Source organism: Syzygium oleosum, unplaced genomic scaffold (assembly GCF_021117445.2).
Source record: "Syzygium oleosum isolate NSW1041296 unplaced genomic scaffold, Sole_v2.1 Sole_v2.25, whole genome shotgun sequence".
In the NCBI taxonomy this organism is placed as follows: Eukaryota; Viridiplantae; Streptophyta; class Magnoliopsida; order Myrtales; family Myrtaceae; genus Syzygium; species Syzygium oleosum.
Window position 1 is genome coordinate 5,309,565 of NW_026607509.1, and position 27,963 is coordinate 5,337,527.

A 27,963-nucleotide genomic window follows, 5' to 3' on the forward strand; every position below is an offset into this window, starting at 1 on the left:
TTGGACACAAGAAAGGTTTAAAGTAAAAAGGTAACGAGCAAAATGGCGACACCTCGTATTCATATGCTTTTTGTGAAAAGAAAGAAAAGAAGACGGACTCTTTTGGATGGAGGGGCTACAAGCATTTGCGAATGCATTACAGATACAGAAGCTGGGCAAAGAAAACAAAGTTCAGGATCTAGCAACTATTGATTGATCTTGAGAGTACTGATAAAGCTGTTGCCCTCTCCAATGTCATTGGTAGCTAGAAAGTTCAGAAAATCCCTGAAGCTACTTCCCCGGTACTTCTTCCCTTGCGCGCCCACCAGTTCCTCAGCAGGTTCCACCATCTCATCCATGCCGAGACTATGTAAGCTAGCAATGGAAAACCGGGTCCTCTCAGAATTGAGGACCGCTCTGTGGACGACGCTTTTGTACAGGCTGTTGCTCAGGGCCTCGAGATGGTCACCTACATGGACTTGTAAGGCACCAGGGATTTTAGGGACCGACTTCCAGGTGCGGTCTTCGGGGTCCATGATCTGAAGTCTAGGGGAGCTATGAAGAACAATGGTCAAGCAAGTGTAGTCAGAGTGGGGCTGTAGTCCTAGTGCCATCTCCGGATTCGGGCATGGCGGGTAGCAGTTGACCGCCATCACGTGCATCCCCGCTTCCGTTTTAGAGGTCAGATACGAGGGTCCTAGTCCCAAGCCCTCCGTGATGGCCTCCATCAAGTCCACCGCCACTTTCCTCACTTGGGCACAGAATTTGCCCATCTTCTCCCTAATACAATCATGAGAAACCATATGAGATTGAGATATGCTTAGAGTTGCGGCCTGTTGACTCGACTCGAAGGCTCAAAATACATGGAACGTTGCATTATACTAGTCTTGATCGGTATGTCCTGAATGCCTTCAACTGTCCACTACCAGCTCAGGAACTGATGAGGGCAGGGCATGCGTAAATGCATGCATTCTAACTACAATCTAGTGTCGGGCTTCATGCACCTCAATGTTATATGAGGTCAATAGGGTTATTATTTCAAAAAGTTTTGACCTCGCCAAGTTGGACCACTACTCACTCCTCATTACTCTGCTTTGCTTCAACTCTGACGTTATGCTAAATGGTTGGCTTTAAGATTGCGGCTGCGAGTGTGAGTGCGTATATGGTTCGATGGTTTAGTGAATTGGTCGGTCCCAATGTATGACCCCGGTCATTTTCATACGCACCCACCACATACATTCACATTCATCAAACAATAGTTAAAAGAGAGTGTACCGATAATGAGGGGGATTCTCCGGCCAATGACCCATCCAGTGTTCCAGTGGATGTGCATAATGCTTGAGGAAGACCCTCCAGAACTGTATTTTGTCGCTCCCATCCTTCAAACTCGTCGCATATCTCACCGGCTTGTGCACGTCATTCGACATGTACTTCATCTTCTCTTCGGTTGGCAAGTCGAAAAAGCTAGACGCTGCATGGAGGGCTTTGTACATCACGGTTAAGCAAATTCCGTGGTTCACAATCTGTTTTCACATGAAGCATATGTCGCAATTGTGGTAATTTAATGGTCAGGACAATTGGAAAGCACGTTCTAGTATGGAGCAAAATCATAATGCGACGCCAATAGCGCGTGTATATTTAATAATCTATATTAGACTTATACATCCATGCTTACCTGAAAGAAGCCGAAGCGATGACAAGCGTTTCCAATGTCCTTGATGACCACAGACCGTCGCACAGGATCCTTCCACAGCCCACCTAGATCAATGAGAGGCACATCGGCTGTATTGGGAAATAAGCTAGGGCGACCGCTAACTGGAACATGGTAAGCATGGGGCACGTATTCAAGACCCTGCTCTTGAGCCGACTCGCCAGTCTTCCACACGCTTGAGCTTGCATTAGCCCCCATGATATTCATGCAAAACCAAGAACAACACGAGAGAAGCCGAAATGGGTTGGGAGCAGAAGAGAAGGACTGGCAGTGGGGTCGACCCACATGGAGGGGCTCTCCTTCTATAGCAATTCTTTTGGGGGGGGGGGGGGGTTTGATTTGCATGTTTAGCCCTGCTCGGCTCCCTTACAACCTTTTGATTGAATGCGTCTTTGCTTCTCTAGGAGATGGACAGCAGGAGAGTTGCTGGTTCTCTGCACGGGGACCCGAAAGCACTGGCGGACAGAGTCCAACTTTTTGGAGTTTTAAAACTGCGAAAAAGGAAGCTTTATGTGGACTCCATATTGAAGCAAAGGCCCGACCTCAACTGTTTTTTATTTCCATTCATTTTATATACTCGAATGTAGTATTTACTATTGACGTAACCGAGTGGGCGAAGAACGATGATTTCATGGCCTCCACTGAAATTAGGGTTTGGACGTACGTGGGTGGGCCTTGTAAAGTTGCTAATTTAGGAGAGTTGCATTGAATACAATCTGTCTCTGGATTTCTCATTAATGTCTTGAAGAGGAGGGAGGGAGTGGCGGCGGTCACTCCATGGGGCAATTCCAATTTGAAAAATACCGAGGATCGTAACGTGTTGATCCCCTGGTGTCCATCTTGGCTCAACAGGGAAGACCATTCCATTGCTATAAAATATAACTAGGTTTTCATATATCCAGTGTGGCCATAAGACGGCGTATTTAATACTGACATCGTGCGATGCATCTAAGCAACCGAGTACAAGTCAATCGGCTCCACCACATTTTTGACAGCACGGTGCTGAAGAATGTGGTAGAGCTCCACAGGCTTGCAAAAGATTGAGAGACACTCTTCAACAGCAAAGTTCCTCTTCAGCAGATATATGCACATGAGTCTTGATGGCACATCTAATCCCTACTTTTAATCAAACAAACTGGAGATTGAGAATGAGAACAGCAAAGGGCTAGAGCAAAACAATGTCATCCAAATGCTAATTTGGAGCTCAGAAAATAAATAAAAATAGATGTTTACCAAGAATTTAAATCGACAATTTTACCAACACAAAGCTCCTAGCTGCTTAAACCACCAACATTAGAAGAACTTCTAATGTTATCCACTGGACACACGGCCTAGTGGTAAGGGAATTGGGTGGGATGAGATGTTTAGTTTCAGGTGTGAGACTTGACTTTCACATCCTGCAGAGAGACTGAGTAAAAGTCTGAGAGAAAGAGAGAGGGAGAGAGAGAGAGAAAGAGACACTACAAAAAAACAAGGGTTTAGCCACGGAAATTTGCGACGAATTATTTTTCGTGGCTAATTGCGACGCAATTTGCGACGAATATATTTTCCGTCGCAAATTAGCCACGAAAAATAATTCGTCGCAAATTTCCGACGAATTTTGCGATGGAAAAAAATTCGTGGCTAATTTGCGACGGAATCTGCCACGGAAAAAAAATCGTCGCAAATTTGCGACGAATTTTACCACGAAAAAAAATTCGTGGAAAATTTGCGACGGAATTTCCCACGAAAAATAATTCGTGGCTAATTTGCGACGGAATTTGCCACGAAAAAATATTCGTCGCTTATTTGCGACGGAATTTGCCACGAAAAAAAATTCGTGGCTAATTTGCGACGAAATTTCCGACGAATGTTTTTCCGTTTCAAATTTGCGACGAAAAATAAATGTCGTCGCTAATTTGCGACGAAATTTACCACGAAAAAAAATTCGTGGTTATTTTGCGACGGAATTAGCGACGAATTGTTATTCGTCGCTGATTCTTCTCTACTTGTAGACCCAATTTCTCTCTCTCTGCTAATTCCTCTTATCCCTATTAGCTGTTCTCCCTTCCTCTCCCTATTCGCTGTTATCCCTTCCTCTCGATAAATCTCTTCGCACGCGCAAAAATCTATCTCGGTGAACCTTTTCTACTGGTAAGTGTTGTGATTAATTTCGGCAAAACTATTTTCAAATTTTTGTTATTTTATTGAGTTTTTTTTTCTCTTTTTTTTTCTGACTTCGTCGCCAGTCGCCGGTCCGGCAACCGGCGACCGGCGAGGCTCGCCGGCCATGGGCGGGGCCGCTGGACCTCGCCCAGATCCGGGCGAGGCCGAGCGGCCTCGCCATGGGGCCGGCGCTGGACCTCGCGGCGAGGTCAGCGGCGGCCATGGCCGCTCGACCTCGCCGCGAGGTCCGGCCGGCGGCCATGGCCGCTCGACCTCGCCGCCCGGATCGGGCGGCGAGGTCGAGCTTGGGCCTCGCCATGGCCGCCGTTGAACCTCGCGGCGAGGTCCATGGCGGTCGAGCGGCGATGGCCGCCGCTCGACCTCGCCGCGAGGTTCGGCGGCGGCCATGGCGAGGCCCAAGCTCGACCTCGCCGCCCGAGATCCGGGCGCCAAGGCCCAAGCTCGACCTCGCCGCCCGGATCGGCGGCGCGAGGTCGAGCGGCCATGGCCGCCGCTGGACCTCGCCGCGAGGAGGTCGAGCGGCGGCCGCTGGACCTCGCCGCGAGGTCCAGATCTGGCCGGCGAGGTCCAGATCTGGCCATGGCCGGCGAGGTCCAACTCGCCGGCCGGTCGCCGGACCGGCGACCGGAGAAAAAAATGAAGGAAAAAAAATTTGGGAAAAAAATTCGAAAAAAAAATTATTAAAAAAAAATTGGGGAAAAAAAATTATTATAAAAAAATAAAATCTGAAGTCAATTTTTTTTGTAGGTACGTATTCGTTTGAAAGTCTCGCGGATGAAGTGAACGTTGCAATTCTCATCAAATTGAGCACTTTGTACTACAAAGATTTCAGTCAAATACTTGGGTAAGTCAATTGTTTTAATTTTTTCAATTTCAAAATAATTGTTTAGGCAAAAATAAAATTTTACTTTTTAGAATTTTATGGTTTTAATATCGAAAATTTTTTGGCATTAATATTTTAAGAGATTTTGTTATTTTTATATAGACAATGCAAAGAGACAGGGCTTGGATGTATAATAAGAACTTACCTGGACGTCGAGGATTGACTGATGAGTTTCGTACTGGGTTGGAACTATTTTTGGACTTTGCTAGTAGTAAATATGAGTTGATGGATGGAAATAAGTTAAGGTGTCCGTGTAGAAAGTGCAGTAATGGTAAATTTCATGTATGTGATACAGTTAGAGAACATCTTTGTAGATTTGGGTTTATTCCAAACTACTATAATTGGACTTGTCATGGTGAACCATTTATATCTGATGAAGGATATCGAATAAGTGACCAATTTTCAGTTAGGGAAGAATGTAGCTATTATGACCAAATGAACCCATACCAGAGGATGGTGATTGATGCAGCTGGTCATAATTCGGATCCAAACCATGCAAGTACTAGTTTTACTCCAAGACTTGAACAATTTGAAGAGATAGGAGTAACAGGTTTTGATGAGAATGTGTGTAATAAAACGTTTCCATCTAATCGCCCGGGAAGTGTTGAAAGCAGAGATGAACCTTTATGGGCGGGTTGTGACAATCATACTCGATATATCGACAAAGAAGATTGTTAAATATCAAGGCAGAGCATAATGTGTCTGAGAATTGCTTTAACTCTTTTGTTGAAGTAATGCGAGAAACAATGCCTCCTGATAACATAATGCCAAGTGATTTTTACGATATGAAGAAGTTAGTGGATAACTTAGGTCTTCCAGTTGAAAGGATTGATGTATGTAGTAGGGATTGTATGTTATATTGGAGAGATGACGAAAATGCAGAATCTTGCAAATTCTGTAGCCAACCTAGGTACAAGATTAACAGGAACAGGAGGCAAGGTCGTAATCAGAAGCGTAGACCATGCAAGCAAATGTTTTATCTGCCCTTAATCCCCAGATTACAAAGGCTTTATGCGTCTCAAGCCACTGTTGAACACATGACTTGGCATGCAAATCATGAAACAGAAGAGGGTCTAATGTGTCATCCTTCAGATGCAGAGGCATGGAAACATTTTGATAGAACATACCCTGAATTTGCGATAGAGCCTCGAAATATTAGGTTAGGTCTCTGTGCTGATGGATTTGCCCCATTTGGAAAATCAGGGAAAAGTTATTCATGTTGGCCAGTTATCTTAACTCCGTATAATCTTCCACCCGGTATGTGCATGAAGACATCTTATATGTTTTTGACATTGATCGTGACCGGGCCGTAAAATCCGAAAAAGTTGATAGATGTTTATATGCAACCATTGATTGAAGAGTTACAACGGCTATGGAATGAAGGTGTCGTTACGTATGATGTTTCTACTAATCAAACATTTGTAATGAAGGCTGCTCTTCTTTGGACGATAAATGACTTTCCAGCTTATGGAATGTTATCTGGATGGAGTACAGCTGGGATCTTAGGATGTCCGATATGTTTGGAGATGTCGAAGTCATTCAGATTAAGACATGGTAAGAAGCCTTGCTATTTTGACTGTCACAGACAATTTTTGCCGATGAATCATACATTCAGAAGGAATAAAAAAGAGTTCATCAAGAATAGGATTGAAAGAACTCCTCCACCATTGAGGTTGACTGGTGATCAAATATGGGAGCGAGTGCATGACTTTCCAACTGTTGTTGAAAACCCTCATGGCACAACTATTGCGTACGGAAGTGCACATAAGTGGACTAAACGCAGTATATTTTGGGATCTACCATATTGGAAAGCTCATCTTATTCATCATAATCTTGACGTTATGTACATTGAAAAGAATGTTTTCGACAATGTCATAAATACTGTGATGGATGTCACGGGAAAAACAAAAGACAACTTGAATGCAAGAAAAGATATGAGAGATATTTGTGATCGGCCAACATTAGATGTGGATGCAAGCAGCGGGGACCAAAACCAAAAGCGGTTTATACATTGGATAAGGAGCAGAGACGAGTCGTTTGTCAATGGTTGAAATCATGCGGTTTCGATGGATATGCTTCGAACATCGGGAGATGTGTTGATTTGAACGAATGCAAGTTGACAGGATTAAAGAGTCATGATTGTCACATATTTATGGAAAGACTAATTCCAATAGCTTTGAAGGAACTTCTACCAAACTTTGTATGGGGCGCCATTACAGAGTTAAGTAATTTCCTCCATGATATTTGCTCAACAGTGTTAAAAGTATCACACATGGAGAAACTGGAGAGAGACATTCCAATTATTCTTTACAATTTAGAAAGGATATTTCCTCCAGCGTTTTTTGATTCAATGGAGCATCTCCTAGTTCACTTGCCTTATGAGGCTAAAGTTGCAGGTCCCGTCCAATTTCGATGGATGTATCCATTTGAGAGGTAAAATTGTTTTCAAAATAAAATTCAAAATACTTTATTATATATTATGTTCTGATAAACTTATTTCTATTGCAACAAGGTTCTTATATCATTTGAAGAAAAAAGTGAAGAATAAGGCATGTGTTGAAGCTTCAATTTGTAATGCATATATTGTGGAAGAAGTGACAACATTTGCATCATACTATTTTGAGCCGCACGTGCAGTGCAAGAGGCGGAGAGCAGGAAGAAATGATAAGGGTCCCATCGATCCCAATTGCAAATCATTCTCTATTTTCAATTATCTCGGTCGACCAAGCGGCGCATGTCAGTTTCGTTGCTTAACAGGCGAAGAACGGCAGGCAGCCCATACCTATATTTTACTGAACTGTCCAGAAGTGGAGCCATACTTCCAGTAAGTGTATATTTTTGCAAATATATGTATTGCGTGTCAAATATTTACTAATATTTAAATGTAAATTGTTAATAGGATTTTTCAAAATTCAATGTATGGACTACCACCAAATGAGTTCGACCGTTTGTGCGATGAACAATTTGCAGCATGGTTCAAAACATATGTAAGTTGCCTATAGACCAAAACCAAGTTATTAATATTTTATACATCATTTAAATATATATTATTAACTTTGCGTGTGTAATCTTAGGTTCACAGTAATCATGATCAAGTTGAAGAGCAAGGATTACTATATTATCTGTCATGGGGTCCACAGTCAAGCATATGAAGTTGGCCAGCATATTTCATAAACGGGTACAATTTTCACACTCGAGAATATGGAATGGAAAAAGCCACAATGAATAGTGGTGTGTGTGTTCGGTCATCCAATTGTGGTAGTTCAAAAGATGATTTTTATGGCTTGTTGGATGAAATCATCGAGATAGAGTACCCCGTACCATTAATGCGGGTTGTGTTATTTAAGTGCATGTGGTTCGACCCCGTCAAAGGAACGAAGGTACATACGAAGTTTAATTTGGTTGAAATAAATCACAAGAAAATGTATAAGAAATATGAACCATTTGTGTTGGCACAACAAGCAATTCAAGTATATTATGCATCATATCCTAGTTTGAAACGTGACAAAGCTGATTGGTGGGCTGTATGTAAAACCAAAGCACGAAGAAAAATCGAGGAACACTGGAAGGATACAGCATATCAACAAGAGGAAGTTTATAATGCAGTTCAAACTGAGGAATATAACATTCCTACTCTACGAGATCCATGTGGAGCAATGATAGATGTAGATCTAACTGAAATTCGCGAATCAAATTTAGAAGGTGTTGCAGAAGCTGATTTTCAGACAGAGGATGATGATGATGATGATGATGACGACGACGATGACGATGACGATGACGATGATGATGACGATGACGACGACGACGATGATGACGATGATGCTGAACAAGAAGATTAAGATCAAGATGAAGACGAAGGTGAAGACGAAGATTTAGATTTTTGAGACTTTTTACTAATTATGTCGTAATTATTATTATTATTATTATTATTATTATTATTATTATGACAAAGTTTATTGTTGTTGTCATATTTATTATTGTTGTTGTTGCCGTAATTATTAGTATTGTTGTTGTTGTTGTTGTGGTAGTTATTATTATTATTATTATTGTAATTGTTGTTGAATATTATTATTGCTATTATTGTTAATGAAACGTCATTGTCTGGAAAAAAAAAAATGAATTACGCGAGTGTGGGATAGTAGAAATGAAATTCGTGGCTAAAATCTGTGGAAAATTTGCCATGAAATTTAGCCACGAATTTCATGAAAAAATCCCACTCACAAGGCTAAGTAATTTTTCATGAAAAGCCAAAAATTAATTTTAAGAAATTCGTGGCAAAAATCCGTGGCAATTTACCACGGATTTCATAAACAAAGGCCGTACGCATGATTTAGGCTTTTTTTAGGAAATTCGTGGCAAATTTGCCACGGATTTTAGCCACGGATTTTTTTTTAAAAAAAATTATATTGTATTCTTTTTAGGAAATTCGTGGCAAAAATCCGTGGCAAATTTGCCACAGAATTTTTTATTAAACAAAAAATCTATTGTATTCTTTTTTCAGGAAATCCGTGGCTAAAATCTGTGGCAAATTTGCCACGGATTTTAGCCACGGATTTTTTTAAAAAAAAAATATATTATATTCTTTTTTAGGAAATTCGTGGCAAAAATCCGTGGCAAAAATCCGTGTCAAATTTGCCACGAATTTTAGCCACGGATTTTTTTTAAAAAAAAATTATATTGTATTCTTTTTTAGGAAATTCGTGGCAAAAATCCGTGGCAAATTTGCCACGGATTTTTTTTAAAAAAAATTTATATTGTATTCTTTTTTAGGAAATTCGTGGCAAAAATTCGTGGCAAATTTGCCACGGATTTTAGGCACGGATTTTTTTTAAAAAAATTTATATTGTATTCTTTTTTAGGAAATTCGTGGCAAAAATCCGTGGCAAATTTGCCACGGATTTTTGCCATGGATTTTTTTTAAAAAAAAATTATATTGTATTCTTTTTTAGGAAATTCGTGGCAAAAATCCATGGCAAATTTGCCACGGATTTTAGCCATGGATTTTTTTAAAAAAAAATTTATATTGTATTCCTTTTTAGGAAATTCGTGGCAAAAATCCGTGGCAAATTTGCCACGGATTTTAGCCACGGATTTTTTTAAAAAAACTATATATTGTATTCTTTTTTAGGAAATCCGTGGCTAAAATCCGTGGCAAATTTGCCACGGATTTTTAAAAAAAAAAATATTGTATTCTTTTCTTTTTTCAGGAAATCTGTGGCTAAAATCCGTGGCAAATTTGCCACGGATTTTAGCCACGGATTTTTTTTAAAAAAAAAAATTCTATTGTATTCTTTTTTAGGAAATCCGTGGCAAAAATCCGTGGCAAATTTGCCACGGATTTTATCCACGGATTTTTTTTTAAAAAAAAATCTTGTGCAAGCTTTTTGAGGAAATTCGTGGCAAAAATCCGTGGCAAATTTGCCACGGATTTTAGCCACGAATTTGAAAAAGACCCCAAAATTACCGCGACAATTTTATATTTCGATTCGAATTTGCCGCGATATAATAACAATTCATGGCTAAAATCGTGGCAAATTAGCCACGGATTGGAAATCGTGGCTAAATCCGTGGCTAATTTGCCACGGATTTAGCCACGATTTCCAATCCGTGGCTAATTTGCCACGATTTTAGCCACGATTTTAAATTCGTAGTTAATTTCAGCGAAAATTCACCAAACGGCGTCGTCTTCATGAGCGGGTACAAATTAGGGTTCTTCTTTTCTGTTCTCACGAGCGAACCTATCTTGTTTGTCTCTGTCTTCTCCCTCTTTCTCTGTCTCTGTTGCAGTTCTTCGGCGCGATTCTTGGCGTTCTTCGGCGGCGGACGCCAGGAAGCGAGGACACCCGCCGCGCGGTGCGCTTTCGTTGGGTTCTTCGGCGCGACGGCGGGAAGCGAGGACACCCGGCCGCGCGGTCACGCTTTCGTTGGGTTCTTCGGCGGCGCCCGAGAGTGTTGGCCTCGCTTACATTTGGTATGCTTCTGTTGGGTCTGCTTTTCGCCGTTATTTCTTGGCGTTTGCGTCTGCTTATGCTTATGCTTCTGTTCAATGTATGTGTTGGGTCTACGTTTGGATCTGCTTCTGCTCTGTGCTTCTGCTTCTATGCTTCTGCTTCTGCTTCTGCTAAGCTTCTGTGTTGGCTGGCTTCTGTGTTGGGTCTGCGTCTGCCTGTGTTGGCCGGGCTTCCGTGTTGGGCCGCTTCGCTTCCCGCTCCGTTTCTACTTCCGCTTCGTTTCGTGTTGGGTCCGCTTCGCTCGTTCGTGGACGAAACAGATTGGGTCTGTTTCGCCCACGAATTTGGTTCTATTCGTGTGCGAAACAAACCAGTTTCGTGGGCGCTTACGTGCCCGGCACGCTACGTGTTGGCTTTCTGTGTTGGGTGTTGTGTTGGCTTACATGCGAAAGCAGTTGGGTCTGTTTGCCCACGAACAAAATCAAATTCGTGGGCAAAACAGAAACAGAACCATTCTGTTTCGCCCACGAATTTGATTCTATTCGTGGGCGAAACAGAATGGTTCTGTTTCTGTTTCGCCCACGAATTTGATTCTGTTCGTGGGCGAAACAGACCCAATCTGTTTCGTTCGCCCACGAAACAGAACGAAACATAATCAATTTCTCATATTTAGGTTGAAATTTAGTTGAAATTTAGTTGAAATTCATTTGAAATTTGGTTGAAATAAGGTGAAATGTTGTCAGAATGAGCTGAAATTTGATCGGTCAAGTGGAAACGGCCCGCTGATCGAAATTCACCGCCTAGGGCTATGACGCAAGCCATTTTTTGGCTTTTTGGAGTCGTTTAGATGGGTTTTTTGGCAAAAAATGATTCTGGTGAATAGTGTTTTCCGTGACATTTTCGCTTTTTTTTTTTTTTTTTTTTTCGTTTCGGAGTCATTTTATCATTATCTAGGTTTGAAAACTATTTCCAAACCTTTTTTGGCCTAGGTTGAAGCTTTGGCCATCGGGGTAAAACTATTTCCGTCACATTTGCGTTTTCTGGAGTGGCTCCCTTCGAGGTAAAAATTTATTGATTTTCTTGTTGAAGTTGATATATTCATTTTGAACAGAACTTAGTGATTTACTTGCATCATAAAATTTTTTGTGAAAGTGTAACTTATTAAGTTCTAAGGCTTTCAAAACATGCAATTAAATTTTAAAACAAGTCGAATTACAGAAATTAACTGAAAATTTGATGACCCTGACTAGCTAGATGAGTTCTTCCTTTTTTACCGTTGTAGGACCAGAAATTTAGCTCGTAGACATTTCCGGACAGCTTCCTTTTTTTCAGGGGCCATCTCTCTTGCTCTCAATAACAAAATGGTAAGCTTCACGACGTATGTCATTATGTGTCCTTAATATATGTTCATAATTTTCTTTATTTTTGTCTAACCTTGCACCTTTTAGTATAAACGTGGAGGTCACATGCGTCGTGATGATGCTTCACAAAGAAGATCAGGCCTTTCCTCTTCCTCGTCCTCATCCCCATCCCTTTCCGCTTCCCCTGCCCCTGCCCTTTTATCTAACCCTCAACTAGTACATGGACACATTGGCCATTCCTCCGACCCTCAAATGCGAACTGAATTTACTTCAGTTCCATCGCCTTCGGTTCCACCTTCTTCTTCAACGCAACACTCGAATTATGAAGAAGATACCCGATTCATGATAGCCCCATTTGGAGATTCGTAAGTATTTCATTTTTTTAAATATATGTGAATTATTATGGATGTCAACTGAATTGTCTGTATGCTTTACGGATGCTACGTATGTTGAAATAAGTTATAACCCGTTTGCAGATTCACGGATTCTACGCGTGTTGTGAGGAGACTTAATAAAATAATCGATAACTATTGGATGGGGCAGTTTAGTAGTTGGACCACTGCTCCAAAAGAAGTAAAGGAATTGTGGTGGAATGAGTTCAAGGTAAGTTTTGTCCTTTTATTTCCTCACAAACTAAGTTCGATTTAGCATACTGAGCGTACAATTATTTTTCTATTGATTGCTTGCAGCGGAAGTTCAGGTGGGATGAAGCGGAAGAGAAAGAAGTTAAAAGAATTTTTAAGAAGAAAGCCGGTGATCACATGCGAAATGTGATGAATAGAGCAAAGAGAAGACAAGAAAAGCCGGATTTTATTACAGCTGACAATTGGGCGGAAATCAAAAGAATTTGGGACACCGAAAAGCATAAGCAAATCGAGTGAAATTAATAAGCGAGAATCGAGCTTCTAGTTCTAGTGAAGGGTCTGCCACATATGCTGGGGGCTCTATTAATATCGGGGAGCATAGAAAAAGAATGGTAAGTCTTTTAAACATGTTGTAAAGTTAAATCAATAATTACTCATTTCATTTATGTTTATATTTTGTGGGCAGATGAATTGGGGACGGAACCAACATTTATGGCTACATTTGAACGCACCTTTCAGAAAAAAGATAAGACATGGACCGGCAATCGAGCAAAAGTTATTAAGGTATGTAAGGTTATATTTTGTATTTATATATATGAAGTTTTTTTAAATTTTTATTAATATTGTTAATGTAGGACAAATATGATGAACTTGTAATGAGCACGGCTGCTGCTAGTGGTGATGGTGATGGTGATGGTGATGGTGATGGTGATGGTGATAGTGCTGCTGCGTCCGAGCCATCGGTTGACAGTATGGCATTATGGATGGAGGCATCGGGTGGAATGAGAAGAGGTCAAATATTTGGGATGGGATCCTTGTCAAGGATGTACAGAATGCCGGCTGCTGCAACTTCATCCTCCAGTGCGGCTTTTTTAAGGGCACAACATGAGGAGCGAACGGACCAAGAATTGAACCGCTTGAAACAATTACTGGTACAGAAGGATGAAGAAATGAAACAGTTACTTGTACAGAAAGACGAAGAAATGAAACAATTACTTGTACAGAAGGACGAAGAAATGAAAGGAGTGAACCAACGTTTGCAATTGATCATGCAACACCTTAACCTCGAAGCTGATGACGGTCCTCCTGTACCTCCTACTAATCCAGTAGGTGATGATAGTGAGATTCCTGATGATGATGATGATGATGATGATGATGCTGATGCTGATGCTGATGATGATGATGATCCTTGCTAGTTTAAATTTCCAAGAGGTACTTATATCTTTGTGCTTCTGCTTTGTGCTTCTGCTGTTGAATAGATGTGAAAAAATTAGCAGGGGTTAGGAGTTTGATATTGTGATGTTTGCGCTGCAGATGGACAGGACTTCGATTCTTGGAAATCAATAGTTTGCCGCAACAGTTTGCCACAACGTGAAAGAACTTCTTGGCAAGATCAATAGTTTGCCACAACAGTTTGCGAACTCGCTAATTTAGAACATTGTTTCATTTCTTTCTTTTTGGGGTTTGTTCTTGTCTTGACTGTGATTTTCTATCAATGTTAATCAGATTTCAAATCGAAATCGTTCCTAAACAACATTCGTCGCTAAAGTATTCATTAAAATTCGTCGCCAAATTTGTTTTCGATTAATGTCGGCCGCGCTGCAATAGTCAAAATTTTTCGTGGCAAAATACTGATAAAAAAAAAATGTCGGGCAAATTAGCCACGAATAATTCCAGTGGCAAATTAGCCACGAATTTTAGCCACAAATAATTCCAGTGGCAAATTAGCCACGAATTTTTTTGTGGCAAATTAGCCACGAATAAACTCGTCGAAAAAAAAAAAATTTATTAGCCACGTGATAATTAGCAACGACTTTTTGCCATGAAAATATTTCGTCGCAATTTCGCGACCAAAAAATAAATCAAAATAATAGCGACGACTTTTGCCACGAATAGATCTCGTGGCAAATTACCGACGGATTCTTGTCACGAATAATATTCGTGGCAAATTAGCCACGGATATTTGCCACGAATATTATTCGTGGCAAATTAGCCACGGATATTTGCCACGAATAATGAGCGACGAATTTTGCGACGAATTATTTTTCGTTGCAAAAATAGCCACGAATTTTGCCACGAATAATTAGCGACGAATTTTGCGACGAAAAAAATTCGTCGCAAATTAGCCACGAAATTTGGAATTTTCCGTGGCAAAATTTTGCGACGGCCTATTAGCGACGAATTTTTTTCCGTTGCAAATTCATTTTGCCATGAATTTTGTCGCAATTTTTCGTGGCAAAATTCGTGGCAAAACCCGGCTTTTTTTGTAGTGAGAGAGAGAGAGGAGAGTTGGAGTAAAATCATTTTTGCATCCATATTTGTCAAGAGATTGAACACACACATTGTCAAACTCAGTAGCCACGGCAACCATTGGCTTCACAGGCTCCACCTCGCTACAAGCACTATTTGTGTCGATTACTTTGCTAGTACTCACTACAAGTGTGACATCCGAAAATTTCGTAACAATAAGTAATTGACGTTGGGAATTTTCTATGTTCGAAGATGATATTTGGATTATAAAGCTAAGTATTATTTAAGTTAATATTCGTGCGGACGCGTAAAAATCGTTGTTGGATTGTAAATTGCGAAGCGCGGATTCGGAAACGTAATCGCCCCGAGCTCGTCGTAATTAAAATCTTAAACGTTGTTGTGTGCGATAATCGTAGTACGGTATTAATTAATTTACCGTTGTTTTGGGAATTTAGTGGGTATTATTATTGGTTAATTTTGATTAAGTAGTGTTAGTCTTTTATTCTAATTTGCCGTTAAGGAAAGGGGGGAGATATTCTCTCAAAAATATCTCTTCTGGACTCTTCTTCTCTCACGTGACTATTGAAGGAAAGGTTGACCGAATGCCATTTGTCCCCTTGAGCTAGACACCTAGCCTAAGTAATCATTTTCCTTGGCCACTACTCCTTTCCTGATTTCTTACACCTGGCCATGATGGAAAGAGAAGATGCCACCTGTGAGTGCATTGTAATTATCCACCCCTTTGTATACTTTTCAGTTTTCATCTTCGTCTGGGTAATTACCGAAGACAATTTCACACAAACCTACACTCTCTCCTTCATTTTCTACTCTCACCACCACCAATCCAAAAATCTGTGGAAGAGTTTTAACCTTTGGGGTGTTCAGATTCTGCACAAGGTAAGTGAAAACTCTAGGTTTAAGCTAAGTAAATCTACTGACACTTTTAACTTGGTTGCTTGAGAAAGGTTATTTTGATGTGCAATAGTGAGGTTGTGATGATGGTTGAATCTGTTTTGCTAGTTCTGTGCATGTTCAAATGGATGTGATTTGTTTCCTTAAAGTATGGTGAAAATCGGCAAGTGAAATGATTAAATCTGATCGTGCAAGTGTTATCTTTGAGGTAATTGTTGGATTCTTCTTATTGGTTTATGTATATTTAAAAATGGTAGAAAATCGTTTTACTGAAAGTGGAGTATATTATGTGAGTATGAATGATGATTCTGTATATCTTTGAAACTGCTTAGACTTTACTGTCAAAATCTGGTTTTGTGTATCTTTGAAACTGCTTAGACTTTACTGTCAAAATCTGGTTTTGTGTACCTTTGAAACTGCTCAGACTTTACTGTCAAAAATCTGGTTCTGTATACTTTTTAAACTGTTAAGACTTTACCTTCAGACCTTACGCTCAGACTTTACCTTCGTACTTTACCGCTCAGACTTTATTTCAGAGTTTATTGCCCAGACTTTACTGCTCAGACTTTTCGTTCAGACTTTACCTTCAGACTTTAGCCTTGTGAGTCTGAACTTCCTTGTGAGTCTGAACTCGCTTCGAGTCTGAACCCGCTTCTCGAGTCTGAATTCGCTTCTGAGTCTGAACCCGCTTCTGAGTCTGAACCCGCTTCTGAGTCTAAATTCGCTTCTGAGTCTGAATTCGCTTTTGAGTCTAAACTCGCTTTTGAGTTTGAATTCGCTTCTGAGTCTTAACCCGCTTCTGAATCTGAATTCGCTTATGAGTTTGAACCCGCTTCTGAGTCTGAATTCGCTTCTGATTCTGAATCCGCTTCTGCTTCTGAACTTCCTTCTGAGTCTGAACTTGCTTCTGATGACTCGAATTTTCTTCTGATGACCAATCCGATTTTGCTTCTGATGATCCGAACTTACCTCTGATGACCGAATTTGCTTCTGAACCCAAATTTACTTATGAGCTGAGTTTGCTTCTGAGTTTGAAATGTATTGCTTCATATTTAATTGCTCAGATGATGTATTTCATGGCTTTAAAGTACAAAAACCGTGATGGCTCGGTATGGGACGGACCAAAGCGGATTTATGCATGCAAATACTTGGTTGTCATGACTTGCATGAGAATAATATTAATTTCATCGCCCATTTAGTGGTGTGTGACGATGCCCCGTGTGTCGGGATGTCCCGTAGGTCGGGATGCCCCGGGGAGTGTTTCAGGATGCCTCGGGAGTCGGGATGCCCCGTCGGTCGGGATGCCCCGGGTGTGTGCCGGGATGCCTCGGAGTTGCGATGCCTCGTTGGTCGGGATGCCCCGGGAGTGTTTGGGAGGATGAAGTAATGAACCTAATCACATGAGCATAAATGTTTTACATCATGCTTGCGTCTGAGTGAAAATATTATGATATGTTGCATTATTCAGATTTTGCGGCACATCCATACGGAAAAGGTATAACTTGCATTCAAGTTCTATGCATATTGTTTGCTATGCATGCATATGTGTTTATGCAAGGTGAAGTGGTAAGCTGATTTTCCTAACTTAAAACTAGAGATTTCATTTACTGGACTTCGGCTCATCCCATTATTTTTCAGACATGTAGGAATGGACAACCTGCTACCAATGCTTGCTGGTTTTTCCCTAAATACTATGAATGCCAGGACGTTGATATGCTTGTCCCGAGAGCGGATATAGTTTGTACTAGATGTATATCTACTATATGGGTAGATGCGGGATTTTGGTTGATATGAAGGCGACGACATCTATGACTCGTTGTAAAGTCTACTTTTGTGCGGGCCGTCTTTGGAGTAAATTGTAGCATGGAGATAGGCAACCTCGACCTACCCAGATGTTTGTTCTTTGTGATTTTATGATGTATTGTTTGGACTTGTAATTCTCACAAGTGTTGTTAATGAGAAGCAATAGTATTTTTGACAAAACTTGTTCAGACTTTGACTTCCGCTGGCCATTTTTTTAATAATATTAATTGGTACGTGTTGCGCGTGACGTTCTGGGGCGTCACAACAAGTTTCTAATTGCGACTCCATCTTAAGCTGAACACTATCTAGATTCATATGAACATTGCTATAATCACTCCTATCCAGAAATACTGGAAACTTGTCAAATGTAACTTCTCTGCGATACTACATAAATTCAATTGTGGGCACATTAACCGGTAGCCTTGCTCACCTTGCACTTTCTTGCCTTTCCATTGAGGTTACCATCATTCACTCGAACATAACATGGTCAACTAAATATTCAATGAATTAAATAATTGGCAATGTTACTTGACCACATTTCGGGAGTCCAACGACATTCAATCGCAATCAAGGGGGATCTATTTCCTAGGCAGCTCGCCGTACCAAGCGAATTAGCCAAGAACCTTATAGCCATACTAGCACTAGAGAGCATTTTACAAGCCGTCTCTAGTAATATTCTACTCATCAACTCTATAACTAGTTGTGGTTCACTAGCACTATTGTGATGTCTAACTATGCCTTCATTCATGCAAAAATTGTTTAATAGCTCTTAATAGAACTCCATGCTAATGTTAGTCCGCATATGCTTGATCGTCTTACCAATCTCTTTTCAATCAAAGCTCTTAACTGCTTAATCTTGACAATAACATTAAACTTGTGCCTCAGCACATAAATACAAGTCTTTCTTGAATAGTCATCCACAATTATTAATATAAATCTGGCACTTTTCTTTGAAAGAAACTGTGATGGTCTCCGAACATTCTAGTGACTTAATTCTGCAATCTCTGTGGATTCTTTGACAGTTGAATGGAACTATGCTTTTCGTCGTTTGCCTAAGTCATAGCACCTGCCTACGTTCAATTCCATAGCCACAAATTCACTCGGAGCAATGAAGAAAAGAGACTTGGCGAAGGTCACCACAGTAGGTGACGAGTGGGTCGTACCACCACCGTGTGGTAGTCATGCTCAAAGTATACGTCACGAATGGCCATCCAATACTGGGCTTTGCCCGTCATTATAATTCTATTTCGGCCAGTGATTATAAATGAACTTGTGTGACTATTTTTAGGGATCAACGCCACACTTGGGATGGCACAAGCTCTCATTTGTTCAAAATGACTTCCTTTTACACAGTCCACATCTGTCACCATTGATTTGGATATTTGGCCAATCCTTCAAATTATAGATATCGGATTATATGGAAGAAATTGCTCAATTAACTTAAACCTATTACACGAATGTCAATTCAGTCCCAATCTTTCTCAATTTACCAATTGATTTTTAAATATTTGTGAGAAATTCCAATATACTCATTTCGGCCAATTTACCGGAAATTGTTGACGTGACAATGTGCCACGTAAAATAGTCGGCGTTGACTGGAACGCCACGTTAACGATTTTCGACGAAAATTGATCAAAATGACTACAATAGAATTTCGCACAGAGATTTATGACTAAATTGGCAAAAGTGGAAAGTTTAGAACTAATTTGACATATGTACAATAGGTTTATGATTGATTGAGTAATTTTCCCATCATACAAATGGTGAGAGAAAGTTGTAAGCCTTGAAAATGCATAAAATACCTACAAAATGACACTTTAACTTAATTATCATATCAAAAAAGAAAAAGAACAATTGAGGCGATCCCATGCTCAACTCATTCTCATCGTGTCAAATTGATTGCGACTCCCATCGAGAGCACATTTGAATATTTGGCTGAAGTGCTATGATGCTTGCCGTCGCAACTAGTGTTTTCGACGAAGGTTTTTGTAAGGGCTTTTGTTGATCTCTTTGGTTACGATCGCGAGTCTTTGTTAGCAGGCAATGTGAGATCAGACCGTGAAAGAAAAACTCTAACCATCGAGTCGAATTGGAAAAAAGGAAATTGCTTTTAATTCATCAATCTTGCTTAGTCACTAGTTTAACCATCACTATCTCTATGGATTAGACTGTGTTCAAGCAAGTCCCAATCGTACGAATACTTTTGTGCGTCTTCACATAAACCAACAAGGAATGCGAGAGTCGCTCTTTCATGACATGCGTAAACTCACGTCCACACAGACATCGCAACATCAACACCAGCACTAACGCACGAATTAACACTTCCTGTTGAACCAGACATTACCATTGCAATGCCGCCAAACTGAAGCTCTCCAACAATTCAGCAAGAACACGACCCACGACTCGGTGGTGGGATTTCCTGGAACGCTTGCCCCGGTGGTGAATGCGATCTTGTGGATGCCTCGAGGTTGAGGTTGAGGTCGATGATGAAGACGAGTCGGCATCGCCCAAATCAAGGGAGGGCAATAGCCCAGATTGGGTCCCATCAATCTCCTTGTCGATGTCTCCCTCGACCGTCAACCCTTTGATCCTCGCCGCTATAGAGTCCCTTCTACTTCCCGCATCCACTATTTCTGTCCAACACACACACACACACACACACAAAGAAAAACAATCAAGAGAACTGTAAAGCTAAAGTTTACTGCTTCAATGGGTGTGTGAAGTTCCTAGTTTTCTTGTACCTGGATTGGAAAAGAACCAGAGAATGGCTGCTCACACCAGCAATACGAGAGGTATTATGTGGACGCCGTTCTCGGCGAGCTTGTTCCGTGTTTTCTCCTTCCTTGTCACCTCCGACACCGGGTCGTAAGCAGGCAGGTCGTCGCCCTGGAACGATCCCATCCTCAGGATCGTTGATGCCACCGGCGGCGCATGCATGTAATCATCGTCCGTCACTCTGTTCCAGCTCGACGTCCTGTCCATCTTCGTGGAAATGAAAGCTAAACTGTGTGGATGTGGAGGTGAAACTGCTGAGTGAGTTTCAGCGAAATGGTTGTTTCAAGATTCGCGATACTTGGATTCTTCTTGCTCGTTACGAGGTTGTCCTGATCTCTGGCCCGTAAAGCTGGTTAGATCCAACCTATGAGTCTATGACTTTGTCTTGGCATCGCACAAGTGAAGACTCAAGAACAATAAAAAACTGAAGTGTGAAAAAATCTAAAGAAGAGGAGAGACGAGGCCAAGGCTCTCTGTTCATTCAGAATTTTTTAAGTCTTTAAAAATAGGCAATACATGACAGAAACACCACCAAAAAATAGGACCATAACCACCCATGATCTGCATAAACCAATTAGGACAACTAACTCCTAAAGACTAGGACAACTAACTCCTAAAGACTAGGACAACTAAGAAACAAATCATCAGCTAAACGTGCAGAAAATAACTATTATTTCAACAATCCCTCCCTTAAACTGATGTTTGCTAACATTCAGTTTAAAGCCTTGACTGTTTTCAGCGTGCGGACACCTAGTAACCTTCTGAGCTTCACAAACGACTCCATCTTGAGGGCCTTGGTGAATATATCAGCAACCTGATCTTCACTCCGGCAGTAGATTAGATCAATTGTTCCATCATTGCTAAGATCTCTCGAGAAATAAAACTTCACATCAATGTGCTTGCTTCTTCCATGTAGCACAGGATTCTTGGAGAGTTTGATTGCTGAGCTGTTGTCACAAAAAATTTTAGTAGCTCCTGGTTGCTTGAATTGCAACTCCTCAAGAATTCTCCTTAGCCAAATAGCTTGACAAGCACAAGCTGTAGCAGCAACGAATTCAGCTTCTGTACTTGACAAGGTGACAATTGGTTGCTTCTTGGATGACCACGAAATAGCACCTGTCCCAAACATAAAAGCATAACCCGAAGTGCTCTTCCTATCATTTTGATCTCCTGCATAATCACTGTTAGTAAACCCCAACAAATTGGACTTTTCACCCTTCTTGTAAAATAGCCCAAAGTCTCTAGTTCCTTGCAAGTAACGAAGGATTCTCTTGGCAGCCAACAAATGCATTTCTGTAGGATTCTCCATATATCTACTGATTAAACTCACAGAATACATTATGTCTGGTTTTGTTGCAGTTAGATACATCAAACTGCCCACAATTTGTTTGTAAAGTGTGCTGTCAACCTTCTTCCCTTCATGATCTTTGTGTAGCTTTAAGTCAAACTCAATCGGAGTGTTTACTGGATTACAATCCTTCATCTGAAACCTGTCCAAAATTTCTCCCACATATTTCTTTTGAGAAATGACGATCCCATCACTCGATTGTACCACTTCTATGCCAAGAAAGTAATGCATCATACCAAGATCAGACATTTCAAACTCATCCATCATAGACTTCTTGAATTCTTTAAACATGGCATCACAATTTCCGGTAAATATAAGATCATCAACATACAAGCACACAATGAGCATTTTCCCTTTATCTCCAATCTTAACAAAAAGTGTATGCTCATAGGGACATTTCGAAAAACCACCTTTAAGAAAATAAGTCTCAATGCGACTATACCAAGCCCGTGGGGCTTGTTTTAGCCCATAAAGGGCTTTCTTCAATTTGTAAACTTTATGCTCATTTCCAATCTTGACATAACCAGGGGGTTGTTCGACAAATACCTGTTCCTCCAAGTACCCATGCAAGAATGCCGATTTGACATCTAGCTGGAAAATAGGCCAAGAATTCTGCGCCGCCAATGCAACCACCAATCTGATTGTGTCATGTCTTGCAACTGGAGAAAAAACTTCAGTATAGTCAATCCCGTATTGCTGCTTGTATCCCTTGGCTACCAAGCGTGCCTTGTACTTGTCAACTTCACCATTTTCTTTCAACTTTGTTTTAAAGACCCACTTTACACCAATGGTTTTGTGTTCATTCGGAAGATTGGATAGCTCCCAAGTATCATTTCTTTCAATGGCATCAATTTCATCATCCATCGCTTTTCGCCATTTTTCTTCTTTGACAGCACTCTCAAAAGTTGTAGGGTCACAGTCTGAAAAGAAAGCAAAGTGAGTAATTGGATCTTCAATTCCAGTTACCTCATAATCTTCCATCCAAGCAGGCCTTCTTCTAACACGGCGAAGAGATTGAGCTTCTTTTTCATTGACTTCAGCAACTGTTGGTGAAGTTTCAGCGGCTGTAGAAGTTGTGTTTGATGAATTTTCGGGCATACAAGGTGCTGAAATTTGCTCCTGTTCAACATCATTGTCATAAAGGACTTGGGTAGGCTGCTGCCTATTCCATTCCCAAATGTTCTCTTCATCAAAAACAACATCCCTGCTGATCACAATCTTCTTTGTCAGTGGATTGAATAATTTATATGCTTTGGATGCCTCACTTACACCAAGAAAGACACATTTTTCAGCCTTGTCATCAAGTTTCTTCCTTTTCTCATCCGGGACATGGGCATACGCGATGCATCCAAAGATTCTGAAGTGATCCACGGTTGGTCTTCTCCCACTCCAAGCCTCTTCTGGTGTCATATTTTGAACAGCAAAAGTTGGACTTCTGTTCAAAACATGAATGCTCCAGTTTACTACTTCCGGCCAAAAAGTCTTTGGAACTCTTCCTCTTGCTAACAAGCTTCTCACCATGTTGAGAATGGTTCTATTTTTTCTCTCAGATACACCGTTTTGTTGTGGTGTATATGCAGCTGTAAGCTCTCTTCGAATGCCATGCTCTGCACAAAAAACTTCAAATTCTTTTGAGCAGTATTCACCACCACGATCTGTTCGAAGGGTTTTAATGGTTTTGCCTGCTTCATTTTCAACATGAGCTTTGAAGCTTTTAAATGTAGAGAAAGCTTCTGATTTTTCCTGTAAAAAATAAACCCAAGTTTTTCTGGAAAAATCATCAATGAAGGTAATTGAGTATCTTTTACCTCCATTAGAAGATGGGTTTATTGGACCACAAATGTCCGAGTGCACCAGCTGCAAAACTTCCTTTGCTCTCCATGACTTCCCTTTGGGAAATTCAGAACGATGCTGTTTGCTAACAACACATTCTTCACAAACTTGGGAAGGAGTAGTAATTTGAGGAAGACCTGTCACCATGTTTTTCTGTTGGAGGGTCTTCAATCCACCAAAACTCAAGTGGCCATAGCGAAAATGCCACAACCATGAGAGATCTTTCATTTCAGCCATCAAACAAGATTGAGTACTTTCAATCTTTAATGGAAACAATCTGTTTGAACTCATATGAACAACTGCAATAGCACCTCTAACAGAATCATAAATTTCACAAACACCCTTCTTAATAGTGATAACATAACCCTTTTCTTGTAACTGACCAGCACTCAATAAGTTACTTTTCAGGTCAGGAACATACAACACATTGGAGATTGTTTCCACAAAACCATTCTTGGTTTTTATCTTAATATCACATTTTCCCATCACTTTCACAGTAGAATGATCGCCAAAACTCACAGTAGAATGATAATCTTCATTTAGGTAAGAAAAAGAAGACTTACTTCCACTCATGTGATTACTGCAGCCTGTATCCACATACCAAATATCTGACTCGGGTTTCTTTTCATCTTGAACAGCCATCAACAATGTTTCTGCCTCTTTTTCGACAAAATTTAAATTCTCTTGCTTTTCTTTATCATTAGGCAGCCTAGTATAACATTCAGATGCATAATGACCAAATTTATGACATCTAAAGCACTCTACCTTGGATTTGTCAAGATTCCGTCCTTTGCCTTTGCCTTGAGATTGGTCATTATTGACTTTGAAATTCCTGCTGAAATCTCTATTTCCTCGATCTCCCCTTCCTCTACCTCTACCTCTACCCCTTCCTCTGAAATTGTTGAAATGAGTACCGGTAGAAGCCTTCAACGCTTGCTCCTCTACTGCTGAACTTCTGTTCATCTTCTGTTCATGGACCAATAAGGAGCTTTGTAATTCATCAAGAGAGAGTGCATCTATGTCTTTCAACTCTTCAATTGAGCAAACAACATAATTAAACTTTGGTGTCAGGGAACGTAAAATCTTTTCCACAATGATGACGTCGTCCATCTTCTCGCCATGGAATCGCATCTTGTTGCTAAGCTCCATTGTTATGGCGCAATAGTTGATGACAGATTCTCCATCCTTCATCGCTAGTGTCTCAAAATCCCTTCTTAAGGCTTGAAACTGTGCACGCTTAACCCTAACAGAGCCTTGATATTTCTTCTTCATAGAATCCCAAATATCCTTGGAAGTTTCTTTGCAAAGAATAGTTTCCAAGATGGGACGATCAATAGCCTGAAAGAGATAATTTTTTGCCTTCAAGTCCTTCAGCTTTCTAGCTTCCAGTTCTGCTTTCTGGGAATCTATCAAAGCCGTGCCTGCTGGTGGCTCTTGAATTCCAGATTCGACGACTGGCCAATACTCCTTTGACCGTAAAAAATTCTCCATTAGCATGCTCCAATGGTCATAGTGACCATCAAAGCGTGGGATGGCTGCTTGCACAAAATTGGAATCTGTGGCCATTGGATAAATGAAAAATAGATGAAAGAAAACTGTTGCTGCCTCACGTGTGTTCACTCTCAGGGTCTCAAGGCTCTGATACCACTGAAGACTCAAGAACAATAAAAAACTGAAGCGTGAAAAAATCTAAAGAAGAGGAGAGATGAGGCCAAGGCTCTCTGTTCATTCAGAATTTTTTAAGTCTTTAAAAATAGGCAATACATGACAGAAACACCACCAAAAAATAGGACCATAACCACCCATGATCTGCATAAACCAATTACTCCACTAACTCCTAAAGACTATGACAACTAAGAAACAAATCATCAGCTAAACGTGCAGAAAATAACTATTATTTCAACAACAAGAACTGTTGGATCTTCTCCTTGCTCATCGACACATGTTTCTTTTCTCTACTCTCCTCTGTTAAATCGTTGACATGCCCAGGATTTCAATTACGTAATCATTAGCCAACTCTAAGTACACGTGTATCTCTTAAAGCTTCAGTTTGTACGCAGCTCCTTGTGTCGACACGATTCAATGCTATCACCATCTCACGAAGATCACGTGTCGTGGATATTATTCATATTAATGTATGCAAATTAGACTTTAGAAGACACTATCATCCATTAGTTTAAGAATTTTATGTAAGACTAAAACTGAAGGATTCTAATCATGCATAGAAGAACAAAATTCAAGCACAATTAAAATCAAATGCGGAAAACAGGATCGAAAAATAAACTGACCTCCAGCCATTGTTCAACTTTACGTTCGTCGGAATTTAAAGGTAGTTCGACGTCAATTCGACAGCGATCACGGGCGCACTCTACTAACCCAATCCCCTCGCGTACTGATAGTGTATTACCTAATGAGAGGATTTGCGTTAGACCTTGTGTTTACCCTTATGGAATGAACGTTCATCTTTATAAACCGCTTCCCATCAAGGCGGTCACCGAAGAGGGCGGTTGTCACCGAAGGGGTATGAACAGTGGAAAAACCGCATGTGGATAACCGTCACTTAAAAGAGAAAACGTGGGTCGAACCCAATGGATAAGTTTTTATTTCAAAAACTATATCCCTAAATGTGGGATCACACTATAAATATAATATTCTCCCACTTGATCCCAACATTTTCATCATACGGATTACCCAACCAAATCCACGAAAAACCTTATGCTTAAGAAAAGAAACAAGACACATGAATCATGGCGACATGTCCTCTAAGAGCAAGTAATATCTTCCATGTATTACAATGCATCTTATTCCTTTAATTTCAGCCCATATGTGACAACACATCGTAATGAATAAACCCTATGTTTATTCCAGAACTAAGGATAATTGTTATTCTCATAAACAACTGAATGTGTACACCAGAAATTGAGAATAGCATTACAATTGAATAAGAGTTTCAAACAACAAAAGTCGTCTGTACGACAATAAATCATATTATGGGAACTATTCCCATACTAGCCACATGATCCTTATACTTCATTGGTGGCATGCCTTTAGTTAAAGGATCAGCTATCATCAATTTAGTGCGAATGTGTTCAATGACCACTTTATTCTCCTTAACACGTTCTTTTATGGCTAAATACTTAATGTCGATGTGCTTACTTCGACTGCCACTTCTGGCATTTTTAGTCGTAAAAACCGCAGCGGAATTGTCACAATATATTCTTAATGGCCTAGAAATAGAATCAGCAATTCTAAGCCCTGAAATGAAACTCTTCAACCATACACCATGCGAGGTAACCTCAAAACAAGAAACGAACTCAGCCTCCATAGTGGAAGTAGCAGTCAAAGTCTGCTTCGCACTCCTCCATGACACGGCTCCGCCAGCTAACATAAAAATGTATCATGATGTTGATTTTAGAGAATCAACGCAACCAGCGTAATCGACATCCGAATAACCAACTACTTCCAAGTTGTCCATCCGTCTATACATAAGCATGTAGCCTTTAGTACCTTGAAGATATCTCATCACTTTCTTTGCAGCTTTCCAGTGATCTATCCCTAGATTACTCTGATATCTTTCCAACATTCCTACAGCAAAAGCAATGTCAGGTCGAGTGCAAACCTGAGCATACATCAAGCTTCCGACAGCAGAAGCATATGGGATGTTCTTCATTTGTTTCCTTTCTAGATCGTTCTTCGGGCACTGGTTCAAATTGAACCTATCACCCTTCACAATGGGTGCTATACTTGGTGAATAATCTTTCATCTGAAATCTCTCCAAGACCTTATTGATATAGGTTTCTTGAGATAGTCCTAAAATTCCTCGAGTTCTATCTCTATGGATCTTAATGCCAATGACATAAGATGCCTCACCCATATCTTTCATGTCAAAACTCTTAGAGAGGAATTGTTTCACCCCATGCAACAACCCCTTATCATTGGTTGCAAGTAGAATATCATCCACATATAGCACAAGAAAACAAATTTTGCTCCCACTGACCTTCTGGTATACGCATTGATCCATGATATTCTCTACAAAGCCGAATGAAGAGATGACATCATGGAATCTTAAGTACCATTGGCGGGATGCTTGTTTCAAGCCATATATAGATTTCTTAAGCTTGCACACCAAATGCTCACCTTTACTAGAGAAGAATCCTTCAGGTTGTTTCATGTAAACCTCCTCCTCTAGTTCCCCATTGAGGAATGCCGTTTTCACATCCATTTGATGTAATTCCATATCAAAATGGGCAACCAATGCCAAAATAATACGAAGAGAATCTTTCTTAGATACAGGAGAAAATGTCTCCGTGTAATCGATTCCTTCTTTTTGAGTGAATCCTTTGGCAACAAGTCTAGTTTTATATCTCTCAATGTTGCCCAATGAGTCCTTCTTAGTTTTGAAGACCC

General features: G+C 40.4%; 3 protein-coding genes and 1 pseudogene across 3 annotated transcripts; 2 read left to right on the forward strand and 2 right to left on the reverse strand.

The window, feature by feature from the left end:
* Nucleotides 1–135: 135 nt before the first annotated feature.
* Nucleotides 136–1,888, reverse strand: LOC115687612 (2-oxoglutarate-dependent dioxygenase 21, chloroplastic-like). The gene is made up of 3 exons (XM_030613246.2): nucleotides 1,655–1,888; nucleotides 1,255–1,502; nucleotides 136–759 (listed from the first exon to the last, which is right to left on the reverse strand). Exons 1-3 carry the CDS (start codon nucleotides 1,886–1,888, stop codon nucleotides 186–188), a joined length of 1,056 nt encoding a protein of 351 aa, XP_030469106.2. The 3' UTR covers nucleotides 136–185.
* Nucleotides 1,889–7,078: 5,190 nt separating this feature from the next.
* LOC130134969 (uncharacterized) lies at nucleotides 7,079–7,912 on the forward strand. Its single transcript, XM_056303065.1, has 4 exons — nucleotides 7,079–7,172; nucleotides 7,252–7,563; nucleotides 7,639–7,726; nucleotides 7,814–7,912. Exons 1-4 carry the CDS (start codon nucleotides 7,090–7,092, stop codon nucleotides 7,889–7,891), a joined length of 561 nt encoding a protein of 186 aa, XP_056159040.1. The 5' UTR covers nucleotides 7,079–7,089; the 3' UTR covers nucleotides 7,892–7,912.
* Nucleotides 7,913–13,102: 5,190 nt separating this feature from the next.
* Nucleotides 13,103–16,772, forward strand: LOC130134960 (uncharacterized). Its single transcript, XM_056303023.1, has 3 exons — nucleotides 13,103–13,199; nucleotides 13,271–13,600; nucleotides 16,620–16,772. Exons 1-3 carry the CDS (start codon nucleotides 13,128–13,130, stop codon nucleotides 16,770–16,772), a joined length of 555 nt encoding a protein of 184 aa, XP_056158998.1. The 5' UTR covers nucleotides 13,103–13,127.
* A 3,168-nt stretch (nucleotides 16,773–19,940) lies between these two features.
* LOC115687557 (uncharacterized) lies at nucleotides 19,941–20,614 on the reverse strand (annotated as a pseudogene).
* Nucleotides 20,615–27,963: the final 7,349 nt, after the last annotated feature.